Source organism: Myotis nattereri (genome assembly GCF_964212035.1).
Source record: "Myotis nattereri genome assembly, chromosome: 10".
Taxonomy (NCBI): Eukaryota; Metazoa; Chordata; class Mammalia; order Chiroptera; family Vespertilionidae; genus Myotis; species Myotis nattereri.
The window spans coordinates 41,779,913-41,802,700 of NC_138085.1; the positions used below are offsets into that span (position 1 = coordinate 41,779,913).

General features: G+C 54.6%; 1 protein-coding gene across 1 annotated transcript; it reads right to left on the reverse strand.

Annotated features, from left to right (window-relative positions):
* Positions 1-1,189: 1,189 nt before the first annotated feature.
* Positions 1,190-20,962, reverse strand: ATP6V1B1 (ATPase H+ transporting V1 subunit B1; the record flags this gene model as incomplete). The annotated part of the gene is made up of 14 exons (XM_081101299.1): positions 1,190-1,626; positions 2,238-2,367; positions 2,557-2,661; positions 3,395-3,477; positions 3,720-3,870; positions 4,039-4,162; positions 5,197-5,294; positions 5,860-5,961; positions 6,877-7,016; positions 7,899-7,976; positions 8,580-8,673; positions 8,879-8,977; positions 15,528-15,583; positions 20,845-20,962. 14 exons carry the CDS (start codon positions 20,960-20,962, stop codon positions 1,463-1,465), a joined length of 1,542 nt encoding a protein of 513 aa, XP_080957425.1. The 3' UTR covers positions 1,190-1,462.
* Positions 20,963-22,788: the final 1,826 nt, after the last annotated feature.

The following is a 22,788-nucleotide window of genomic DNA, read 5'->3' on the forward strand; positions in this document are numbered from 1 at the left end:
CTAAGTGAAAGAATCCAGTCACAAAAGACCACACATTGTCTGATCCAATTTAAATATATTTGTATTGATTTCAGAGAGGAAGAGAGGAGAGAGAAAAGCATCAATGATGAGAGAGAATCATTGTTCTGCTGCCTCCTGCAGGCCCCACACTGGGGATCAAGCCCACAACCTGGGCATGGGCACTGACTAGAAATCGTACCGTGACCTCCTGGATCATAGGTTGACACTCAACCACTGAGCAACACTGGCCAAAATGTTCAGAATAGGCAAAGCCTAGGGCTTGGGAAGGGGCCGACAGCGGTTTGAGGGGTTGGTTAGCAGGACAGGGTTCCTTTTTGAACCAATGGAAATGTTCTAAAATTGATTGTGGTGATGGTTGCACAACTCTGTGAATATACTAGAAGGTGTTGAATTGTACAGTAACAAATTGATAAATTGTAGAGTATGTAAATTAAGTCTCAATAAAACTGTTATTAAATGAAAACAACCCTATGCCCTGTGGATACCCAAAAGCTTTCCCTAAATGGCTGTGAGTTGTCATGGGAATGGGACTTTTATCCCCAGGGTCTCCTGTGATGTCAGATCTTGATCCAAGAATTCTGGCTGGTCCCACAACACAATGACCCAGAAATGGAACTCAGCCCTTTTCCGGAAGTTCCATTCCTCCTGTCCTCCTTGCCTCTTAGCAAGTGTTCATGGCTTCCTAGTAGATGGGGCCGAGGAGACAGGAGGGATGGTGTTGAAGAAGGGCAGCAGCTTTCAAAGCAACATCCAGTATCCTGGATGCTCTTCATCCATTTTTAATTGGGGGCTTCTCAGCCTTTCACCCCCCTCCCCAGGTCACGCAGGCTCTCTCTCCAGCAACTCCCGGCTCCCTTCCTGTCTGGGGAGCACACCGGACTCTTCCCTAGCCTCTCTCAGGCAGAACTGGTGAGCGTCAGACGAATCTTTTGTGGCCTGGAGCCCATCCTCCACCCAAGAAATGTATCAAGATATTTCCTAACAAAGATAAATATCTTCCGAAGAGAAATTCTGCTGTCAGCTGTTAGAAGACACGGATGTGGCGAGGCTTTCTTGTCTGTTTTTAAAGTGGAGAGGATAATTTAACGAACCTCCTGTACCCATCATCCGCAGCTCGAACCATTAGCAGTGCTTTGCCAATCTTGTTTGCACATAAGAGAAACTCTTCACCTCAATTACTTTTCATTTGGGGGCTTTTAAAATACAAATACAAATGCTCCTATCAGAACAAGACATAGAACACAGGCTTGACAATCTGTTCTTTCCCAGCGCTAGGAAGCCAGGGAGAGGGATGGAGCGGAGCCGGCGGGGGCTGAGGGTGGCGCGGTTGGCTCAGGTGTATGGAACCTTCAGGATGGGGGGCGGAGCGGGGGGGGGGGGGGGAGGGGTGCATGGGCGTGATGCGGGGGGCAGGGGTCCCAGGACGGTGCCGCGAACGGGGCTAGAATGCAGTGTCGGACGTGGTGTCCTGCGGCGCCGCCTCGCGGGAGTAGAACTCATCGACCACGCTCTGCGGAATGCGCTTCAGCATCTCCTTGGGAAAGATGCGCAACAGCTTCCAGCCCAGGTCCAGCGACTCGAACACCGAGCGGTTCTCATAGGGGCCTAGGGGCAGAGCACGAGTGTCAGGGTGTGTGTGTGTGTGGTGTGTGTGGTGTGTGTGGTGTGTGTGTGTGTGTGTGTGTGTGTGAGATGTGTGTGTGTGTGTGAGATGTGTGTGTGTGTGTGTGTGATGTGAGTGGTGTGTATGTGTGTGTGTGTGAGATGTGTGTGTGTGTGTGTGTGGTGTGTGTGTGTGTGGGGGTGTGTGTGGTGTGTGCGTGTGATGTGTGGTGTGTGTGTGTGTGTGTGGTGTGTGTGTGGTTGTGTGGTGTGTGTGTGTGATGTGAGTGGTGTGTGTGTGGTGTGTGTGTGGTGTGTGTGATGTGTGTGTGATGGGTGTGTGTGTGGTGTGTGCGTGTGGTGTGTGCGTATGTGTGGTGTGTGTGTGTGGGGTGTGTTTGTGATGTGTGTGGTGTGTGTGTGTGTGTGGTGTGTGTCATGTGTGTGTGGTGTGTGCGTGTGTATGTGTGTGTGATGTGTGTGGTGTGTACGTGTGTATGTGTGTGTGATGTGTGTGGTGTGTACGTGTGTATGTGTGGTATGTGTGTGTGTGTGTGTGTGTGTGTGTGTGTCGGGGTAAGGGGGTTACTGCCTGAGCACCCCAAGCGCCTCACCCTGGTTGATGAAATTCTTTTCGAACTTCTGCAGGAATTCCAGGTAGAGCAGGTCCTCGGAAGTGAGCGCCTCTTCCCCCACCACGGCCTTCATGGCCTGCACATCCTTGCCGATGGCGTAGCAGGCGTACTGGGGAGGGCAGAGGGGGCGCGGTCACCGTAGGCTCATCCCCTGAGCCCCAGGGCCTCCGATGAGGGGTTTTGCCAGGAGAACAGCTCGTGGTTGGATGGGTCTCAGCCCTTCAGCATCTGAAACCAGCCCCCCCCCCCACCCGCCCCACCTCCACCTCCTGGAGCCCCTGGGCCCGCTCCTTCCTACCAGCTGGTTAGAGACATCGCCATGGTCCTTTCTTGTCATGCCCTCACCAATGGCGGACTTCATCAGTCGCGACAGGGAAGGGAGCACGTTGATGGGGGGGTAGATCTGGGGGCGCAGAAGGTGTGGCAGAAGGCAAGGTCCAGACTTTCCCTCCTTCCCACCCTGCTATTCCCCCCCACCCCTGGCTGTCAGGGGTCCTCCCTTCATCCTACAGAGAAGTGGGTCGCACCGCCCTCCTGCATCTCTCACAAACTCTAGGGCTTGAGTGTGTAGGTGTCGACATGTGAAGGGGGGAGATGACATGATATCAGTTAATGAAAGCCTCACTATTTCAGAACGTTTGATTGTTGGACGAAACCAGGTTGAAGCTTAAGTTAGTAGCTACAGAGAAAGAACCTGCCCAGCAAAGAGGAAAAAGTCCTAGGGGTTGTCGCCTTGAACACCTTTGCTAACCCGTTGGCACATATTTACCACCTACTCATGTCGGTTACCCATTGTTTTCTGTTCGGGAAAGGGAAGAGAGGGGTATTTCTTTAGTATCTACTATCTGCTAGGTGCTTTCTGTTTGCCAACGTATTTTATCTTCCAAAATGCAACTGTGTGATGAGTATTATTATTCCCATCTTAGAGGAGACCTGGGTCAGCGAGGTGAAATCATTTTCTCAGGTTCCCGGAGCACGTAGGCTGGAGTCTACCCAGACCTGCCTCCTGTCCCTGAACCAGTCTTCCTGGGGGTCACCTGTGTGGGGTGACCTTGCCTGGCTTCTCCTCATTCACAGAGACATGAGGCACAGGAGGGGGTGGAGAGAGCAGAAGGCGGCTGGGGAGGGGACAGTACCTGTCTGTTATGAAGCTGTCTGTCCACGTAGATCTGCCCCTCTGTGATGAAGCCGGTCAGGTCTGGGATCGGGTGGGTGATATCTACGAGGAAATTCACTGGCCTCAGTGTAGATGGGGACCAGGTCTCCACCCACCCAGGGCCACCTGGGTCCTTTCCCATCGTGGGAGTGAAGGAGTAGATGGGGGCAAGGAGCGGACAGTATCTACCCTATGGAGGAACAGAACGACTGCACATCTGGGCAAGGAAGCACGGGCCCTTGAAGTGTGGGGTGGGCAGGGAGGGCAGGGGGCTGCGGAGAGCAGCGGGCAGGGAGGAGGCTCACCGTCATTGGGCATGGTGAGGATGGGGATCTGAGTGATGGATCCGCCCCGGCCCGACACACGGCCCGCCCGCTCGTAGATGGTGGCCAGGTCTGTGTACATGTATCCGGGAAAGCCCCGGCGCCCCGGCACCTCCTCTCTGGCAGCTGAGACCTGCGACATCCATGGGCATTGGGATAAGAAGGGGGTGAGAGGCTGAGACAAGGAATGGTGACTGGAGGCTCAGTGACTATGGGAAATGGACTGGGGGCCGGCCTGGGTGGGCGAGCTCCGGGGTGCAGGGGCTGGGATGAACCTGATCCCCCTCACCAGCCACCTCACCTCCCGCAAGGCCTCGGCGTAGGAGCTCATGTCAGTGAGTATGACCAGCACGTGCTTCTCGCACTGGTAGGCGAGGAATTCAGCAGCGGTCAGTGCCAGGCGAGGGGTGATGATCCTCTCGATGCTGGAGACACGGTCAGGGTTGGAGTGCCTGTGCTCTGTGGAGCTCCAGTACCGAGTGGGGAGGGCACTGGGAGCTGGGACTGTGCAGAGCAGCCGAGGCGTGGACACCACCAGCCCCTCTCCCAGCCCCCAGGTCAGGGCTGTCCCTCTACCAGGTCCCACACTCTCGGCCCGTGGTCCAAGGCGGGAAAGAAACAGAAGCTGGGCAGGCGGGGAGCTGGGTGCGAGTGGGACAGGCAGGCCTAGGAGTATCTGAGGAGGATGACAGTGCCCCGTTTCTGTGGCCTGAAGGTGAGAGGCTCTGGCATATCAGAGGGAGGCCTAGGGGCTTCTGGTTTAGCTCCCTTTTCCCCTGGGGCATCCGCCCTGAGGTCAGCTGGAGCCCTGTCACTTCGTCCTCAGGATCCTTTCCTCACTGGTCCCCCACTGTTCCCGAGCACTTAGTGTGACCAAGCACTTAGTGTGACTGCTGGGCCCTGGCCACCCCTTTCCACTCAGCATTCCTGAGTCCCCGGGGTGGGCGGGCTGGGTGCCTGTGGGTCTCTCCTTTGGTGATGTCATCCCGGCCTGCAGAAGTCTGTCACTGAGTTTTGGGGGAACGCTCAATACCCAGGGCAGTTCATTAGAATTGGGTTTTTTTTTTCCCACCCACTTGACCCCCACTTTAAACTCACATTTTCTAAACTGTAAAATAGCAGGTTTTTCTAAACAAATGGTTTAGGGCAACATCTCATTAGTGCTGACTTTTTGGAAGGATGAGGAGCCCTGACTTGGGACGGAGGTTGATGGCAGGCTGTGGGAGGAGCAGAGGGACTGCAGGCGGCAGGCAGGGTGCTGGTCCCGCTCCCTCTGTCTCTTCCCGAGGGATTCCTACCCCTTACCAGCCTCAGGTTCCCCCTCTGCACAACAAGGGGTGGTTCTCCCAGCCCTGGCCCCTGGCTGTAGCTCTGGGGAACCCCTGAGCCCCTGGACTCTGGGTCCTGGAAGGGGACAGGCCTGCTGCCTCCGGGCAGGCGGCCCCAGGAGAGGACTCACGTGGGGTCGTTGGCCAAGTTCAGGAAGAGGCAGACATTCCCCATGGTCCCGTTCTGCTCGAAGTCGGACTTGAAGAACCTCGCTGTCTCCATGTTCACCTGGACACACAACAGGGAGGGCTGGGGCGGGCCCTGTGGCCTGAGGGCAGGGCCCTCCTATCTCTTCTCCGTGAAGCCTGTGGACTGACTGTCTAACCGTCACTGGGGTGGCCCTGGGGTTGAGGGGGCAGAGCTGGTTCGCTGCCCAGTCCTAGGTAGAGTCTCATCAGACCCGAGTGTCGGGCTTCTCCAGGGTGAGCTCTGCTCAGGACCATCCCGTCTTCCTTGGCCAGCTGCTCCCCATTAACTTCCTGCCCACCCCCCACCCCCGGGCCTTTGTATCTGCCTCCCACAGCTGTCTTGTCTCCCCAAATTCCCTTGTGAACTCATCTTATAGCTGCCATGGCCTTTGGGGTGCCCTGAGGGACACGTGGCCCTAGTCACCTAGCCCACCGCACCCCTTCAGTCACGCTCTTGCCTCTCCCACCTACAGGCCCAGACGCTGACGGCTTCTCTCGGAGAAGGAGTGTGCCTCCGCCATCAGATCAGGCCACGCCAGGGGCCCGGGGAGACTAGGCTGCCCACCCACAGCTTCCAGAGCTTGCCACCTGCCAGCCCCTCTTACCCCCATGGCTGCAAAGACGATGGCAAAGTTGTCGTCGTGATAATCCACCACGGCCTTGGATTTCTTCACTAGCCCCGCCTGGCGGCAGATCTGGGCAGCGATCTGGGGTGGGGGGGTTAGGAGGACGGATGTCAGAGCCCTCAGCACAGACTGCCATTGAGGAGGATGGACAGTCCCCAGTCTGTCCTCCTGCCAGGACTTCACTGGGAGGGACCCACAGAGATGAAAGGCTACCCCAGGCCTTACAGCTTTCCCCATGGGAGACACTGCCCTGCTCTGCGGCTGCTAAAGGGCTGAGGGCGCCTGTCAGGAGGAGCAGGCGGAATGCTAGTGCCGAAGAGCAAGGGCCCCAGCCTGGGTGTGGGGCAGCCTGGCCTTCAGACCCCTGCGCCTCCCCCACCAGCCCCCCACCAGCCTGCTGGGGCTTATCTGGGCACAGAGCTGCCCCGGCCGCGGGGTGAGGGGCCAGCAGCCACACAGACCAGACGGGTGTGTAAGGTGGAGGACGGGGTGCTGTGCCCTCTGGCCGCTCAGACAGTTCGAGGGTGAGCTGGGGCACAGCCAGGAGTGTCAGGTGAGGTGGTCAGGGGAGGAGCATCTGGAGCCCTGTCACCCCAGCTGCCACTCTTGGTGGCAGAGGCGAGGCAGGAACCTGCACCGGGGGGCTTGCGGTGGCCGTGGGGCTGGCATGAGAGAGGCTCACTCGGTGCATGGAGTAAAGCCCATGACAAGGCCCCGTGGGTAGAGCTGACCGCTGAGCAGGGCTGTCACCACGCGGCTACCCAGGGGCTCTCTCATGAGCCAGGGAGCGCCCCACTCACTTGGGCAGAGGTTTGGAGACCTGCTTGGGCACGACGAGGAGTCCTGTGCAGACCTGAGTTGCCAGAGGACAACTGCCAGTTTGGATGCCGAGGACCCCAGCTCAGCTGACCCCTGCCTGCTCAGCCCACCTGCTATCGCCCGCCTCTGCCCTGTCCCTTGTCCTTGGTGGTGCCCGGGGGCTCCCACAGGCCTGACCTCGTTGTGGGGGAGCCCAGCTGCTGAGAAGATGGGAATCTTCTGGCCACGGGCAATGCTGTTCATGACGTCAATGGGAGAGATGCCCGTCTGGATCATCTCCTCAGGGTAGATGCGGTCGTAGGGGTTGATGGGCTGGCCTGGGAGACGGCAACCATGGACCATGCTCAATGGTTCAAGTCCTCCGTCGCCCTCCCCAGCCCTCCTCCACCTCCAGAGCAGCACTGTGGACAGATTCCCTGCTACGATGGAAATGGGCTCTACGGCACCCCCTCATCGGGCAGCTACTGAGCACCTGAAATGTGTTTTTTTTTATTTTTATTTTATTGAATGAGTTCGTTTAAGTAGCCCCATGCCCAGTGCCCCCTTTGGACAGTGCTGCCCTGGGGCCCTGGAAGCCTCAGGGGGCGGGAGCTCAGGCTGAGGGCCCCGTGGTCAGAGCCAGGCCCTCCTCCGGACGTACAGGTGCTGTGCAGGGTTAGGGCGACCCGAGGGCGGGCTCAGAGACCTCCTGTTTGAGTGGGTGTGTGTTCTGTGCTCTGCCTCCCACTTGCTGAGTGGCCTTGAGCCAGCCAAGAGGTCCTCCCTCACATCCTCAGCAAACTGATGCGATAGGGCTGGAGGGCTCAAGACGGCCTCCCTTGGAATGGGGGAGAGCCTGGGGGGGCTGAGTCTGCTTGTGCAGCCGCCCCAGCCAGCTCTCCGGGGCGGGACAGGGAACCGGAAGGCAGGGGAGTGGTCTTGGGGCACCTGTGGAACCTGCACAGCAATGAGGCATCTACGGACTGGACATGGCGTGCTGATGGCAGTACTCAGGCTGTATGGCCCTGGGGGGACAGAGGGCCCTTGCTGCTCTCCTATCACACATGATTGGCCATTAGTCTGATCAGCCCTGGAGATGAGCCCTGGCCTGTGTCTGGTGCAGAACGTTCAAGGACGAGCTGGCAGAGGTGATGACTGGGGGTGGGGAAAGGGGTTGAGGGCTGGATCCCAAAAGCCCTGTAGAATTTCCGGTCACTCACCATTGATATCGAGGAAGTCCTCCGCCATGACCATCGGTCCCTTGTCAATGGGTTTGCCAGAACCATTGAAAATCCGACCTGGGGGTAGGCAGGGGGTACTGGAGAATGCTCAGGGCCAGCCCTGGGTCTCGCACTGCTGCCCACCTCCCACACCACCACCAGCTCCCACTGCCCCCCACATGCCAAGTACTCTGTCTCCTTCCCCCTCAACCCTCGGTTACCCCCAGAGAGCTGGCTACAGTGACTGTCCCTTGGGAGTCTTCCTTTTTTTCCTGGAAACCTTTATAGGCAAGGTCTTGGCCCAGAACAACCACTCTAATGGGGTGATTTGGGGGGTTGGGGAGAGGAGAGGGCCAGGTAGAGCAGATCTTGGGAGAAAATTAAGGGCTGTGCAGTCCTCTTCAGGCTGACCCACATAGAAGGCTACCTACGATGCCTCTAGTTTATTGAGGCTGCCTTCCTCATTCACAGAACACCTGCTGTAATCAGGCCCTGAGCTGGGGGCGAGGGTCAAAGAGAGAAGAAGACATGACCCCTGACCTCAGAGAGCTCACAGGCGAGGCAGACGTGTACACAGGCAGTGACAATGCCGTGTGCTAAATGCTTGGTGGAGACGCTGGATGGCAGGACAGACGAGCATACCCACCCCTGTCCCACCCCACCCCCACCCCCACCCCTCACCCAGCATGTCCTCTGACACCGGAGACCGTAGGATGTCCCCTGTGAATTCGCAGGTGGTCTTCCGAGCATCAATCCCGGAGGTCCCTTCAAACACCTATGGGACAAGAAAGAGGTTAATGACTCTAATAAGGGGCTTGCTAGAGAGAAGGGCCTCCATTCTTCCATGTATGCCCAGCTCTGAGCAAGGCACTCTCAGGAAAATGGGGCATTCCCTGCCTTTGGAGCTTATCAGATGATGTGGGACCTTTGTGAGTTTATTCATTTATTCACCCAGCCAGCATCTCATTGGCACCACTTACCTGAACAATTGCCTTGCTCCCGGACACCTCAAGCACCTGCCCACTCCTCTGAGTCCCATCTGGGAGGGTGAAGTTGACGATCTCAGCATACTGGGCGAACTGGCAGGAAGGGAGAGCAGCCCAGAACAACACTGAGACCAGAGGTCAAGTCCCGGTCCCCTCCCAGTCCTCCTCGATCCAGTCCCAAGCTTCTATCCCCCCTGCTGTGCTCAGACAGGGTTGGAAACACACGTGAGGGACCGAAAGTGGCAAGTTTGCATTCTTTTCTGCAGGCAGTGTACCTGAATGGGTAGAAGCACCCACTTCAGAGTTGGAAGACTAGTTCGAATGGAAGCTCTGATGCTCAGGAGCTGTGTCGCCTTGGGGAGTTATGTAATCTCTCTGAGCCTTAGTTCTCTCATCTTTAAAATGGGGATAATAATAATCATAGCTACTTCACAGGGCTGCGATGGGGAGAAAAAGTGATAACATATGTAAAGCCGTTAATTGGCCCTCAGCACCTCATAACAGCTCAATGCAATTTAGTAGCGATGGTGGCTGTTTAGGTCTTTTGAATGGTCCAGTTGCTCCTGGAGACTAATGAACACACCGTGCTCACTCCAGGACCCAGGTTCCCGATCATTACCCGTGTCTAGAGGAAGCTATGAGCTGGGCCAGGGAGGCTGGGCTGGGCCCCTCCACACTGACACTGGTCCCAGCTCTCATCTGCACCAAGAGAGCTAAGTCCTGTACCCACACTTTCCTCCCCAGGGAAGTGCTGGGGAGAACGCACAGCATTGTCTGGGCTCCCTCACCTGGCTTCCCAGATGCTCATTTACTTCACGGAGCGAGTTATCATCTTAAGCCAATAAAAATAAATGGTAGAAAGACAACACCCCTCTCTACAAAGTTTCTAATATTCTGGAAAATCAAAGTACTTTTCTAAATACTCCTTGGACATTAGAGGAAATAAAACAAATGACAGGTGAAATGGAAAAGACTAAAAAGGCATCGCTTTGTGTCATGACCCGTAGGACACATCAAGCTGCACCGTGTTTTCTGATCATCCTCAGAGGAAGATAGAAATCAGTAACAAGACAGACAAACTTCATACTTTTGGGGACTTAAAGGCATTCTAAATATAGAAGAATTTGAAAACATTTAGTACTAAACAATAATGAAAACCCATATATATCAACATAAGTGATGCTTGTAAAGATTTATGCTTATAATAAAAAAATTTTAAAAGCAAACATGAGCCGAGACCGGTTTGGCTCAGTGGATAGAGCGTCGGCCTGCGGACTGAAGGGTCCCAGGTTCGATTCTGGTCAAGGGCATGTACCTGGGTTGCGGGCACATCCCCGTTGGGGAGTGTGCAGGAGGCAGCTGATCGATGTTTCTCTCTCATCGATGTTTCTGACTCTCTGTCTCTCTCCCTTCCTCTCTGTGGAAAATCAATAAAATATATATTTTTTTTAAAAAAGCAGCAAACATGAAAATAAACACAAAGTAAAAATAATAAAAAGAAAGTTGGGATTATTCTAGGAATTCAAAATTAGTCTAATTTTAGAAAGCCTATTCATGCAATTTATTTATTAGTGGATAAAAAGGTTTTAAAACTTGTGGTCATCTCAAACATTTTTTTGTTAACGTTAATAAACCTCAAACCTATCCATGATTAAAAACAAAAGACAAGAACAGGGGTTGGGAGGTCAAATATATGGTGATGAAAGGAAACTAGACTTTGGGTTGTGAACACATAATACAATATACTAATGATGCATCATAGAATTGTACACCTGAAATTTATATAATGTATTAACCAATGTTGTCCCAATAAAAATTTTTAAGTATAAGAACAAAACTACTCTATAAAAACAGAGAATAGCCCTAACTGGTTTGGCTCAGTGGATAGAGCGTCGGCCTGCAGACTGAAAGGTCCTAGGTTCGATTCCCGTCAAGGGCATGTACCTTGGTTGTGGGCACATCCCCAGTAGGAGATGTGCAGGAGGCAGCTGATCGATGTTTCTCTCCCATTGATGTTTCTAACTATCCCTCTCCCTTCCTTTCTGTAAAAAATCAATAAAATATATATATTTTTTAAAAAACCAGAGAATAAAAGGGAAATTCCTTAACCCCCAAAAGTATCCCCCAAAACCAACTGAAAATATTATACTCAATGGCATAACGTATAGACATCCATTAAAATTGGGAGCAAGACAACAGCACCTGCCGCCATCATTCTGTCCCATGTGCACTGGAGGAACTAGACAGAGTAATAAGATAAACAGAAAATAAAGATTAGAAGGAAACAAAACGGCAAAATGAAAACCCCAAATCCTAAACCGATAAAGAGCATAGCCCTCCAAACACTGTAGACCAATTTCTTATATAGATGCAGAAATGATAAATTGTTACTCAATAAATCAATCAGTGTATTAAATAAATTACAAGTAAGGTTCATTCCAAGAATGCAAGCCTAGGTCAATCAACATTAGGGAATTTGCCAACAATTGACAACAACAACAACATAATAATAGTAATAATAATTATAATAATGAGTTTGTCAACATAAGTGAGAAGAAAAACTCCATAGGCTTAGGTAAATAGAAATTTAAAAGGTGTTTGACAAAGTTCGGCAGCTGTTTCTAATACAATTTTATGTAAAACAGGAGTGGAAGGCAACTCTTTGAACACTAGAGTATTTACCCAAACCAACATCAACATCCTGCTAAACGGTGAAATGCGAAACCCATTTTCATTTCCAATAAAGTCAGTAACACAGAGCCGCCTGTATCACTGTTGTTACTTAATTTTTGGGGGGGGGGGGAGGGGAGAGAAACAATCAAACCAAATCAAACCAAACAAAAAGAAAAAGAAAAAAGTATGCCAAAACCATAAATGGAGAATGTACTATTTTTTCTAAGTGGTCAGAGGAGGAGACTCTATTCTTCAAAAATGTCAGTCTCTCTGGAAACGTTCCAGATTACAGGAGACGAAACAAACATAACGCCAATAGCAAGAGACATAAGCTCCCTGACTTGCACATGATGCTATGTACTGCTAGTAGCTAGAAAAACCCAAGAGGCTGTAGTCAAAACAAAAACAAAACGACAACCCCCCGGATCCATAAGAGAATTTGGCTATATACAAAATAAACATAAAAAATTAAACTCCTTTTCTTCCTTTTCTAGCAACAAGCAGAAGAGGAAACAACAACAAAAAAGCATTCTATCCACAATAGGGCCAAAACTCATAAAATATTGGATATAAATGTAACAAGAAAGGTACAAGAAAAATGATAAAACCTGATAGAACATAAAACAAGCCCTGAATAAATGGAGACATGAAAAAGCACACATCGCTGCTCCCCCACACAGCCTCCAGGGCGTCCCCAACATTAGTGGGTCAAACAGTGACGTCCACTGAATGTGGAATCTGTTTTCCAGAAATGAGTGGGTCTGACTTCTTTATAGTTGGCTCATGCTTTTTTGTTTTGTTTTGTTTTTTTTTAAAAAAATATTTTTATTGATTTCAGAGAGGAAGAGAGAGAGAGAGAGAGAAAAACATGCCTCTATTTGCCAATATATAGCAGGATGTTCACATGGGCTATTTCAATAGGTTGGGGGGAGATAGTTAAAGTTTATGTGTCTTTTCTTTGTTTCACTAGATCCAAGGAGCATTTTTTAAAAATCAAAAAGTAATAAAAATTTGGAACATGTTCAAATGGTTATTGACCATCATTACTATCATTTTATCCCCTGCTCTTCACAAATTAGTGACCTTAATGGCCAGGGAGGCGGGACGGATGGCTCAATTTGCCAACCGGGTGTGACCAGCGCGGGGTCCACTCCCCCGGGGCACCCCTGCTGGGGTTGAACCTGAGGCGGGAGGGTATGCAGCCCTGATAGTCACCGGGGGAAGCTCTGGCTTGGGTCCCTCCTCGACCTGTGAAGAAGATGCCTGGAAGGCGACCTGATTGTCCCCCCAACCACCTCTCAGACCCTTTGGAGTGGGGGTTTTGGGGGAGGGGGCTAGGCCGGAGAGGGGTGCTCGGAGGTCCGCTGGGCTGCTAACTCCCAGCCGCCTTTGGCTTCTCAGCCACAAGAGGGAGCCCGCGAGCAAGGGCTGTGCGGCCTGGGCCGCCAGTGAATGAGTCCTGGCTCTGTCCCTCTGCTGCTCTCTGCGCCCGCCGCGGGCCTCTCTGCGGAGCTGGAGGTGGGCTGCTCACCTCCGGAGGAAAACTACTGGACCGACACAGGCCAGAGTGGGCCCCAAGGAAATCAGACAACGGGCCCAATAGAAACCAGGCAGCAGGGTGATAAAAAGCCATCCTTTTCATGTGGGTTTCTGGGCGGGGGCGGGGGGGGGGGCGGGGAGGAAAGGAGAGTGAAGACGGAGTGGCACAATGTGTGTCCCTGAAAGATGAAATCTGAGAAGAGGACCTTCAAATAGCAGAGAGACCACAGTCAGAACCAGCACACCCAGGCACGGAGGGTGCGGCCTGGACTCCTCCAGGAAGAGAATGCCAGGCTGTGGGCGTTCCTGTGTTGGGTTTCATTTGTAGGGAGTGGTGGGCATAGCCACTGAGTCCGGAGCAGAATTCCATTGAGCAACAGCGAGCTTTTACCGGGAGGATCGCCGTTTCCCAGCCACCTACTGAGCAAGCCTGATCCTCTCAGCTCTCACTGTGGGTTGCTAAGAGCATTGCAGGGAGTGGGGATGGTGCAGGACAACCCGTCCCCTCTGCTGGTGGTTCAACTGAGTCCTCAACCAGCCCCCCCAAGCACAGGGCGGCTGCTGTACACACCCGGAGGATCAGGAAGTTCTTAGGAAGACCGGCAGGAACCTGCACCTCGGAAAATCAGATGAAACGGTGGGAACGACCCAGAAATTCCACAGGGACATGAACACATACCTTCAAACGTTTGCATACAAGTTCAAGGCCCCTATTCCCTGGGCTAAGAACCTCTGATCTACACAAAATTCGTCCCCCAGTATTTTTCTATCTGAGGATGGGAGCAGGAAGTTAATTGCCTGTGTGAGTCAATGCGGACGGGAGGTGGCGCTGCAGAGGAGGAATTGTGGCATTTTGCCCAAGCAACTCTAGAACAGGGAAAGGGGTGTGAGACAGTGAAGAGGGGTGCATAAAGGTGCCTTCTGAACTTACAAAACTGACACTACCGACCCCTCTCCTTCCCCTCGCAAGCCCAGGGGCCATCGCTCAGTTGTCCTGTTCTTTGAGAGTTCCAGATGTGTGCGATCGTCATAGAACCGTAGGTCTGGGGAGCTAACTCCAGTTTCCTAGTCCCGCCCACTTTACAGTTGCGGAAATGGGTGTCTGCCTCGGTACTGACTCTTCATGTGGCAGCGGGTCCTACAGGCTGACAGGTGTCGCAGGGAGTGTGGTGGAGGTGGGCGAGGGGCAGGAGATGGCACCGATGTTTAATCAGGCATATGAGCGCACCTGCCTTCCAGCCAGAGCTATTGCTGGCTGTTCTCAAGGAGACCAGGAATTACACATTTACCTGATTTGATCCTCACAGCAGCACTATCATCACTTGATAGATGAGGAAACTGGGATTTACAATCCTAGTTCTGTCCATTGGGAGTGGAGCCCAATATTCTGTATTTCTAACAAGTTTGCAGTTGGTGCTGATGCTGCTGATCTAGAACTGACAGGTGGCTAGCAGAAGGGTGAGATGGAGCTGGGATTAAAAGTCAAGAAGCCTGAGTCAGACTGTCTGGCCCCAGTGCACACACACATAACTGCTCCCCCACACTGCCTCCAGGGCGTCCCCAACATTAATGGGTCAAACAGCAATGTCCACTGAGTGTGGAATCTGTTTTCCAGAAATGAGTGGGTCTGATTTCTTTAGTATAGTTGGCTCAGGTTTTTTTTTGTTTTGTTTTGAATATTTTTGTTGATTTCAGAGAGGGAGAGAGAGAGATAGAAACATCAGTGATGAGAGAGAATCATTGATCAGCTGCCTCCTGCACACCCACTACTGGGGATCAAGCCCACAATCCGGGCATGTACCCTTGACTGGAATTGAACCTGGCACTCTTCAGTCTGTAGGCCGACACTATCTACTGAGCCAAACCAGCTAGTGCTGGCTCAGGTTTTGACAGGTCCATATTTAGTCATGCTAAAACTTATTTATTCATTCATCTCATTCACTTACTCACCCATCCTTTGAACATGCTGAGTTCCTACGATGGGCAGTGAGGGGCTCTGGGAGCTCAGGATTAATAAAACACCATCCATGCCCAACAGGAGCACACAGTGGGGGGAAGTGGACAGGGAGGTAACATGTTGCCAGGTGGTGGCCAAATGCCCCCAGTGGATGGGACACTGACAATGAGGCGGTACCAAGCTGAGGAAGTTACATGTGGCCATTCTAATGCTGAAGAAAGAGGCGCAATAGCCTGGATTCCCCAGCTCCTTGGCGATAGAAGCAGGTCCCCCAAGGCCTAGAGTGGGCCCCACTGGAAAGGCAGGAAGGGGAACTTCGGGTGGCTGGGAGAGAGCTGGGGAGGAAGATGTGGGCGTGAGTGGCAGGGGGGCATCTAGGGGCAGGGCAATTTAGAAGAAATTCTGCAAATCCTGCCCAGGGGTCAGGGACTCCCAGGATTTGGCCTTGGTGCCTGGGAAGAGGCAAAGTCTTACCTTGACCTGGTCCAGCACCACCAGGGGCCCATTGACGCTGCACACGGTCCTGTAGGCTGGGGAAGGAGTAGTGGGGAAGGGTGTCACATCCAGACACACACGCACACGCACACACACACACACACAGAGACACACACAAACACACACAGATACACACAGACACACACAAACACACACAGAGACACACACAAACACACACACAGATACACACAAACACACACACAGATACACACAAACACACACACAGACACACACACACATAGACACACACAGAGACACAGAGACACAGACACACACAGAGACACAAACACACACACAGATACACACAAACACACACACAGACACACACACATAGACACACACAGACACACACACAGAGAGACACAGACACACACACAGACACACACACAGACACACACACAGGCATCTTTGGCCTTCCCTTCCCTCCCGCTAAGCACAGCCCATCCCCTCCCTGGCCTGGGCCATCAGGGTCATTAGCTGTGACAGAGCCAGCCACCATTGCTGTAAGGGTCATGCCCCTGCCTGCAGGGCTCCACCGCCTTGGACACCTGCAGGAGCTGGGGGAGGGCCGGGCCAGGGCAGAGGCCCCTGAGTCCTCCCCTCCCAGCCACACAGAGGCCTTTCTCATCCCTGAGGCTGCTTCCCCTCCGCCCGGCCCCTCCTCACCCACTCCCTCCTCTCTGACCCAGTGCTTCCCAAAAGCCCCCAGCCCCCAGCCCCCAGCCCCCAGCCCCCCGCCGTGGCCGATGGCCCTCCCCTGCCTCCCCAGGACCACACTCCTCTCCATCACCCCAGGCTGACTGAACCCCGTGTGTGGAGGGGGTGCAGGCATCCGTGAGAAACACCAGCCAGCACCCTGCTCTGCCCCGAGGCCCTGCCAGGGAGGCTCCCGGAAGCCCCAGGTCCGCCAGGTGCCCACGGGGTGGGGGGGGGGGGGGAGGAGAGAGAGCGACAAGGAAGGAGGAAGCAGCCCAACGGTGGCTGCAGAGACCCGCACAGGGGAAATGAGCTCCGCTTGCAGAGAGCGGTTGGGTTTCACATCAGAAGACACGTCCTCGCTGCTGTTGGGGCCCCAGTGGGAGCAGCCATGCTGGGCAGCCAGGGAGCCTCCTTTGGCTCCTCGGGGGGCTGGCTGAGGGCCCTGGGGCCCTCCCTCACCCACACCCCTCGGGTACCAGAGACCTTCCCTGGGGTCCTTATAAAGCCCCAACGAGACGGCTGGGCTGAAGGAAGTTGACAGGCAGGATGGGCAGGGTCTGTGAGGTGGCTGGGTCACTCCCAGGCTGGAAGGACAGCCCAGGGGCCAGTGGTCCAAACACCCTTTTAGCAGGCGAGGAGCACAGGGCCCAGGAGGATGAGGAGCACAGGGCCCAGGAGGATGAGCAGCCAGCCGGGTCACACAGCACGCTGGTGGCAGAGGAGCGGCTGGGATCCTCTCTTTGTCCTTCTCAGACCACATTGCCTATGCTTGTAGGCCAGCCTGGCACCAAGCCACCCCACACCAAGGGAACTAAAGGGCCCCGCTCACGCCCCCTGGTGGTCAGACTCTTTACTTTTGTTGGATGTGAGTTACAGTGGGGCCTTGACTTACGAGTGTCCCAACTAACGAGTTTTCTGAGATACCAGCTGTCTCTCGGCCCATTTTTTGCATTCAGTTGATAGAGTAATTTGAGTTAACGAGCTCCTTAACGAGCTCGGTCTCGGAACGAATTAAACTCGTAAGTCAAGGCCCCACTGTACTTTCACTGAGAACCGAGCTAGGAAAACCCACTGGGTGAGGGTGTCTTTGCCCAGATAACTGCAAGGCTTTCCTGGGTTTAGACAACTAGGAAACGTAGGAACAGGAGGAGGGCACCACTAGATTAGTCCTTCTTGGGCTTGGGGGTACTGAGGCAGGGTGCTGAACCAGAAGGGGAGCAGGGGGGGTACTGAGGCAGGGTGCTGAACCAGAAGGGGAGCAGGGGGGTACTGAGGCAGGGTGCTGAACCAGAAGGGGAGCAGGGGGGTTACTGAGGCAGGGTGCTGAACCAGAAGGGGAGCAGGGGGGTACTGAGGCAGGGTGCTGAACCAGAAGGGGAGCAGGGGGGGTACTGAGGCAGGGTGCTGAACCAGAAGGGGAGCAGGGGGGTACTGAGGCAGGGTGCTGAACCAGAGGGGGGCAGGGGGAGTACTAAGGCAGGGTGCTGAACCAGAAGGGGAGCAGGGGGGTACTGAGGCAGGGTGCTGAACCAGAGGGGCGGGGAGGGGCACTCCCTCCACAGGCCTTCCTGAGCCTTTACAGCCTCTCCCTCCAGCTGCTGGCCCACCCCCTCTCCATTGTCCTAGCTGACACTTTGGGTTGCACTTTGGGCTGCAGGCTGGGGGAGCCCCTCCCTGACCCTGTCTCCCCACCGCCTTCCCTGTCAAAGACTCAGCAGGGCGCTCTCGCAGCCCACTAATTAGGGCGGCCCAGCCACACACCTGCAGAGTCCTGGGAGAGGGCTGCAGCGGGCACCCAGGCGTGAGGCCAGGGTGGGGGCAAGCCCGGGGCAGCAGGTCCCTCACCTCTTCCCTGATCCTGTTGGAGGGATTAGGGAAGGGGGGCAGGGGCTAGAAGCTGAGGGTTCTTAGAATAGCCCAAGACCCTGCTGGGTGGAACTCTCAGTGTAACCTCCCTGGCCTTTCAGTTGAGGAAACCGAGGCAGCCAGTGGTGTGGCACTCAAGCCCCCGGGCAATCTGACCTGGTTCCAGCCCACCAGCTAGGCCACCAGCCTGGCCATCATCATTTTTGCTCATGCTGTGCCCCACCCCTACCCTATCAGCCTAGCAACTTGTGCCCCATACCACCTCCATGCCACCTCCTCCCCTGGGGAACAACTCTAGCTCTGGGGGTGGCAAAGGGGTCCCTTCTTTCCTGGAGTGGATATGTTGGGGTTCACTTTCCATCCCAACTCCACCTCCCCCCTTCTTTCTGGCCCATTCCCTCCCCAGCCACTGAAGTGCCTCAGGCCACCTCCTCCTCCAGGAAGCCTCCTGGATTCACTCCATCCATTGGCCCCGTGAGCCCTGGGGCTGGGAGCCAGCTGCCCTTCTCCTATGCCCCTTCTGTCTCTACACAAAGTTCTCCTGGAAGTGCTTATAGGCCCCGGGTAGAAGGCCAGACTCGGAGGAGGAGTCCGGCTCAGCTTAGGAGGGCAGAAGCTCTGGGTTTTGTACCTACCCCTCGGGCCCTGAGGAGGAAAGGAGGGAATTGGTGAAAGCTGCAGGTGCAGAGCACTTGGGGAACCCTGCCTGCCCTGGGGGTGGGGGCTGTTAAGGCGGGCCTGGGGCTGGCTCCAGGATGTACCCTGTGAGGACACTGGTGTGCCGCAAAGCAAAGGTGATGGCCTTTGTCATTGCAATGACATCGTTGACACAACTGTGGAGCCTGAAGGGGCTCCCCCTGCACTGCCCCTGGCTCTGGGTCAGCTGTTGTGTGTTAACACACTTGTCCGAGTGGGGGCCACACGGAGCAGCACACTTGCAAACCTGGGGTTGCGGGGGAGGTTGCTGCCACCCCTGGATTCCAACCTGGGTCACACTTGACCCAGGTTTGTTGACTATAAACAAGGAACTGGCTGAGAGGCATCTGAGGGGGGCGGTGGGTGGCTGGGGGGGGGGGAGTGCAGCCTGCAGGGTTCCTGGGAGGGGGGGTACATTCCAGGGAGAAGGAAAGCAAAGCATGTAGGTCCGGACTCCAGAACCCACAGCCCACTCGGGACCCCGGGACCCCGGCTGCTCTCCTGGGAGGAGGGAGACGGGAGGAGCCTCCCATCACATGGGACTGGATGAGGGTCAGCGGACTCCTCTCAGGTCTCCAGGCCTGGGCTCTGGACCCAAAAGGGGCCCAGTCGCTGCATATTTCTGGGCCTTGGGGACCCCCTTGGCCCTGGGGAGGATCTGGGCCTCCATCCTCTCTGCACCCACACAGGGCAGAGCTGGCAGGACATCTGGATCAACCTTACACCACTCCTCTCAGCAGCTCCTCAGCGGAACATACTCCACCCTCAGTGCCTGCTGGGGCCTAAGGAGGTGCCTCACACCCTGGACTCCTCCTAGGGCCTTGGGGCTCCACTCCCAAACGCAGACTGGGCTCCAAGCTGCCTCTCAGGCCACTCCTCCCCCCATCAGATGTGTAACTGGAGAGGAGGGAGGTGGCTGTGCTACACCAGCTTCTCCCCAAACACACCCTCTTAGCAGCCTCTGGCTCTGCTCAGCTGGTGCTGGCCAGGCCGGTTTCCTCCAGTGGGCCGGGCTGCTGAGAATTCTAGAATAAGCCTGGGCAGGGAAAGTGACCTTGGACTAGGAGAGATGGCGGGGCAAAGGGCTCCCTTTGGTCCTCAGGCCTCACGGGTTCTCTGCCCCAGACACTTGAACTTGGGCCACTTCTGCAGGACAGACCCTCAAGCCACAGCAGGGCCACGCCCTCTGAAGCCTGCAAAGATGCACTCGGGCACACACCTGTACACCTGGACGCCAGGCGCTCCCCCTCCCCCGGCCGTACACACACAGACATAGACAGCACCTGAGCACACCTCCCCGTGTTCACCCCATGAGCATGCACGCTTGAGCATATACACGCACACGTACACACCCTCACCCTGAGTGTACAAGTTGCACACACAGTGTCTCCCTTTCCCACTTTGTCCAAAATGACACAGATACCCGCATTTCTTCACTCTGATCACACACATTCACACACATTCACACATATCCTCACATGAATGAAGGTGAGAACACGCAGGCACAGGCCTTCCCTGGCTATACACACTGACATCCACCCCAGAATACACACGTGGCATGCACCCATCGATGTGACACACAGTGTCACGTAATTCCCATCCGGAGGATGCACACCAGCTCTGCATTGCTACACATCCCCCCCAAGAACACGCGATCACACGTTTCCTCATGCTGGGCCTGGATATATACCCCAAATACACGTGTTCACTCACATACACACACACTCTCAGGGGCAGGTGGGTGCTCTCTCTGGACTTGGGGTCTCCATGCAGTGCCACCTCCTCCAGAGTGATGATGGGGAGCTTCCTGCAATGACTCCCCTGCCCTCCCCTCTGGGGTAACCTGGGCTCAGACCCGCATCTCTCCACCTGCAGAGGTGGCTCCTTGCACAGGCAGCTGATGGTATCACTCCACTGGACCGAAAGCCCCCTAGGCCACTCCCCCACCCTCTGGTCCTCCTCTTTCCCTGAGGCTAAAAAGCAGTGCCTGAGGACCAAGCCCACCCCGCGCTCACCCACTGGGGGTCATACTCACTGACACGGGGGTGAGTAATGTAGTTTCGGGTGACCGCCTGCATGTGCTGGCGAGCTGCGCCCAGGTCGCAACCACTGCTGGGGAGCCCCCCAGGCCTGCTGTCTACCTCCATGGCCATGGTGAGGTGTGGGGCTGGAGTGGAGTGCCAGAGCCGAGCCGGCTGCTGCAGGTCCAGCACTCCAGGCCCAGCCGGAGCTGGAGAGAGCCAACCAGCCTGCCTGCCCCGTGGCTACCCCTCCCCTCTCTCCTCCCCTCCTCCCCCTAGTCAACTGTAAACAGGGAAACTTGGTTTCCTGGAGCAATTCCAGATCTGGGAGGTGCCCTAGGCCACCTGAAGCAGGAGGATGGGGGAAGGGGGGCACAGGGGTCTGGCTGGCTTCTCTCATTTCTTGAGGTTCCTCCACCCCAACCTGCAGCCAGTGTGAACTCATTTCCTCCCCCTGGCCTGGCACTTCAGGTGCTCTTACAGCCCCACACCCCTCACCACATCTCTTCCTGGTCTCCCCCCTCAATCTTCCTGCACCCCTTTCCCTGACCATACGGGGTACTTCTTCCCCTGCGCAACTCCATTATCATCTTTTTTTGAACACCTAGGGAGGATCATTCTTGGATCAGCTTCAGTGCCACCTCCTCCAGGAAGCCTCCCCTGGGTCCTCCAGCACCCCGGAGTCACCACACATCTGGTCTCTTTCCTGTGTCATGCCCTTGAAGGGGACCAAAGTTCTGCCACCCAAAGCTGTCTTTTGGGATATGGATTTTAAAGTGGTTATTAAGAAACAAAAGACTCAGAGAGAACCTTTGACCTGCTCCCTGTTCCTAAGAGATCAGGTGGGGAAATCTGCATCAGCAAGGGCCCCTTAGCACAATCACCTGAGCATCACACAGTTAGAATTAATCCCCCACCCCCTCGCCAGCCCCATTGGTTTCTGGGTTGCCCAGCCAAAATCTACCTGCAGGCACCCGCTCTTCCCCAAGTACCTGCAAATCGCCCATTTTTACTTGTAAAATCTAATACTCCACTCCCCCCCTTTCTCCTTTGTCCAAAATGACACATACATCCAGTTTTGCCTCCCTGTCTTTGGAATAGTCACGCTTTTATGAATTCTAGGTGTGCATGTATTAAAATTCCATTTTCTCCTGTTAACCTCTGGTAACATGGTTACTAGCCCAGCTAGAAGAACTCAAAAGGCGGGAGGAAACCTGTTACTTTTTTAGCACCCACACCCTTTTGGAGAGTTCTCTTTTGCTGCCGTCACCGGTCTGTATGCCCCAGAGTTGAGCCTGTCTCCTCCATCAGCCTTGGGTTCCTTACGCCTTTCTGACTCATAATATTGACAGCTCCCTGAGAACCAAGACAGGCCTCTCTCCATCTGATCATAGAACCCTGGCTCATTTCTTATATTTCACTTCAGCGTCCCATGCAGCCGGCCCCTCCTCACACTGTTAGCCCAGGGCAGCAAGTGCAAATGGAGGAGTATGTTTTGGGCGGGTGGCTGAACAAACTGTGCTTTCCCCTGGGCCAGGGCAGTGCCACACAGGTCTGCCGGGCAAGGCAGAGGGGACACTGGGTGGTGGCTGGACCTGCCCAACCCAAGCTCCTCCCCAGTCACCCATCTGTCTCATTCCAGACTCAGGATTCCCCTCCCAGCACCCCAGTCTGGGTGACTCAGGGCAGCCAATTTGAAACCAGATATAGTGGGGCCTTGACTTACGAGTTTAATTCATTCCTAGACTGAACTCGAACTCTTAAGGAGCTCGTTAACTCAAATTACTCTATCAACTCAATGCAAAAAATTGGCCGAGAGACAGCCGGTATCTCAAAAAACTCATTAGTCAGGACACTCGTAAGTCAAGGCCCCACTGTATGTGTTTTCCAGAACAGACTGGAGCAAACTGTTTCTCCCTAGAGTCCCAATCTTACCCCGCATCCCCCCAGCCTAAGGA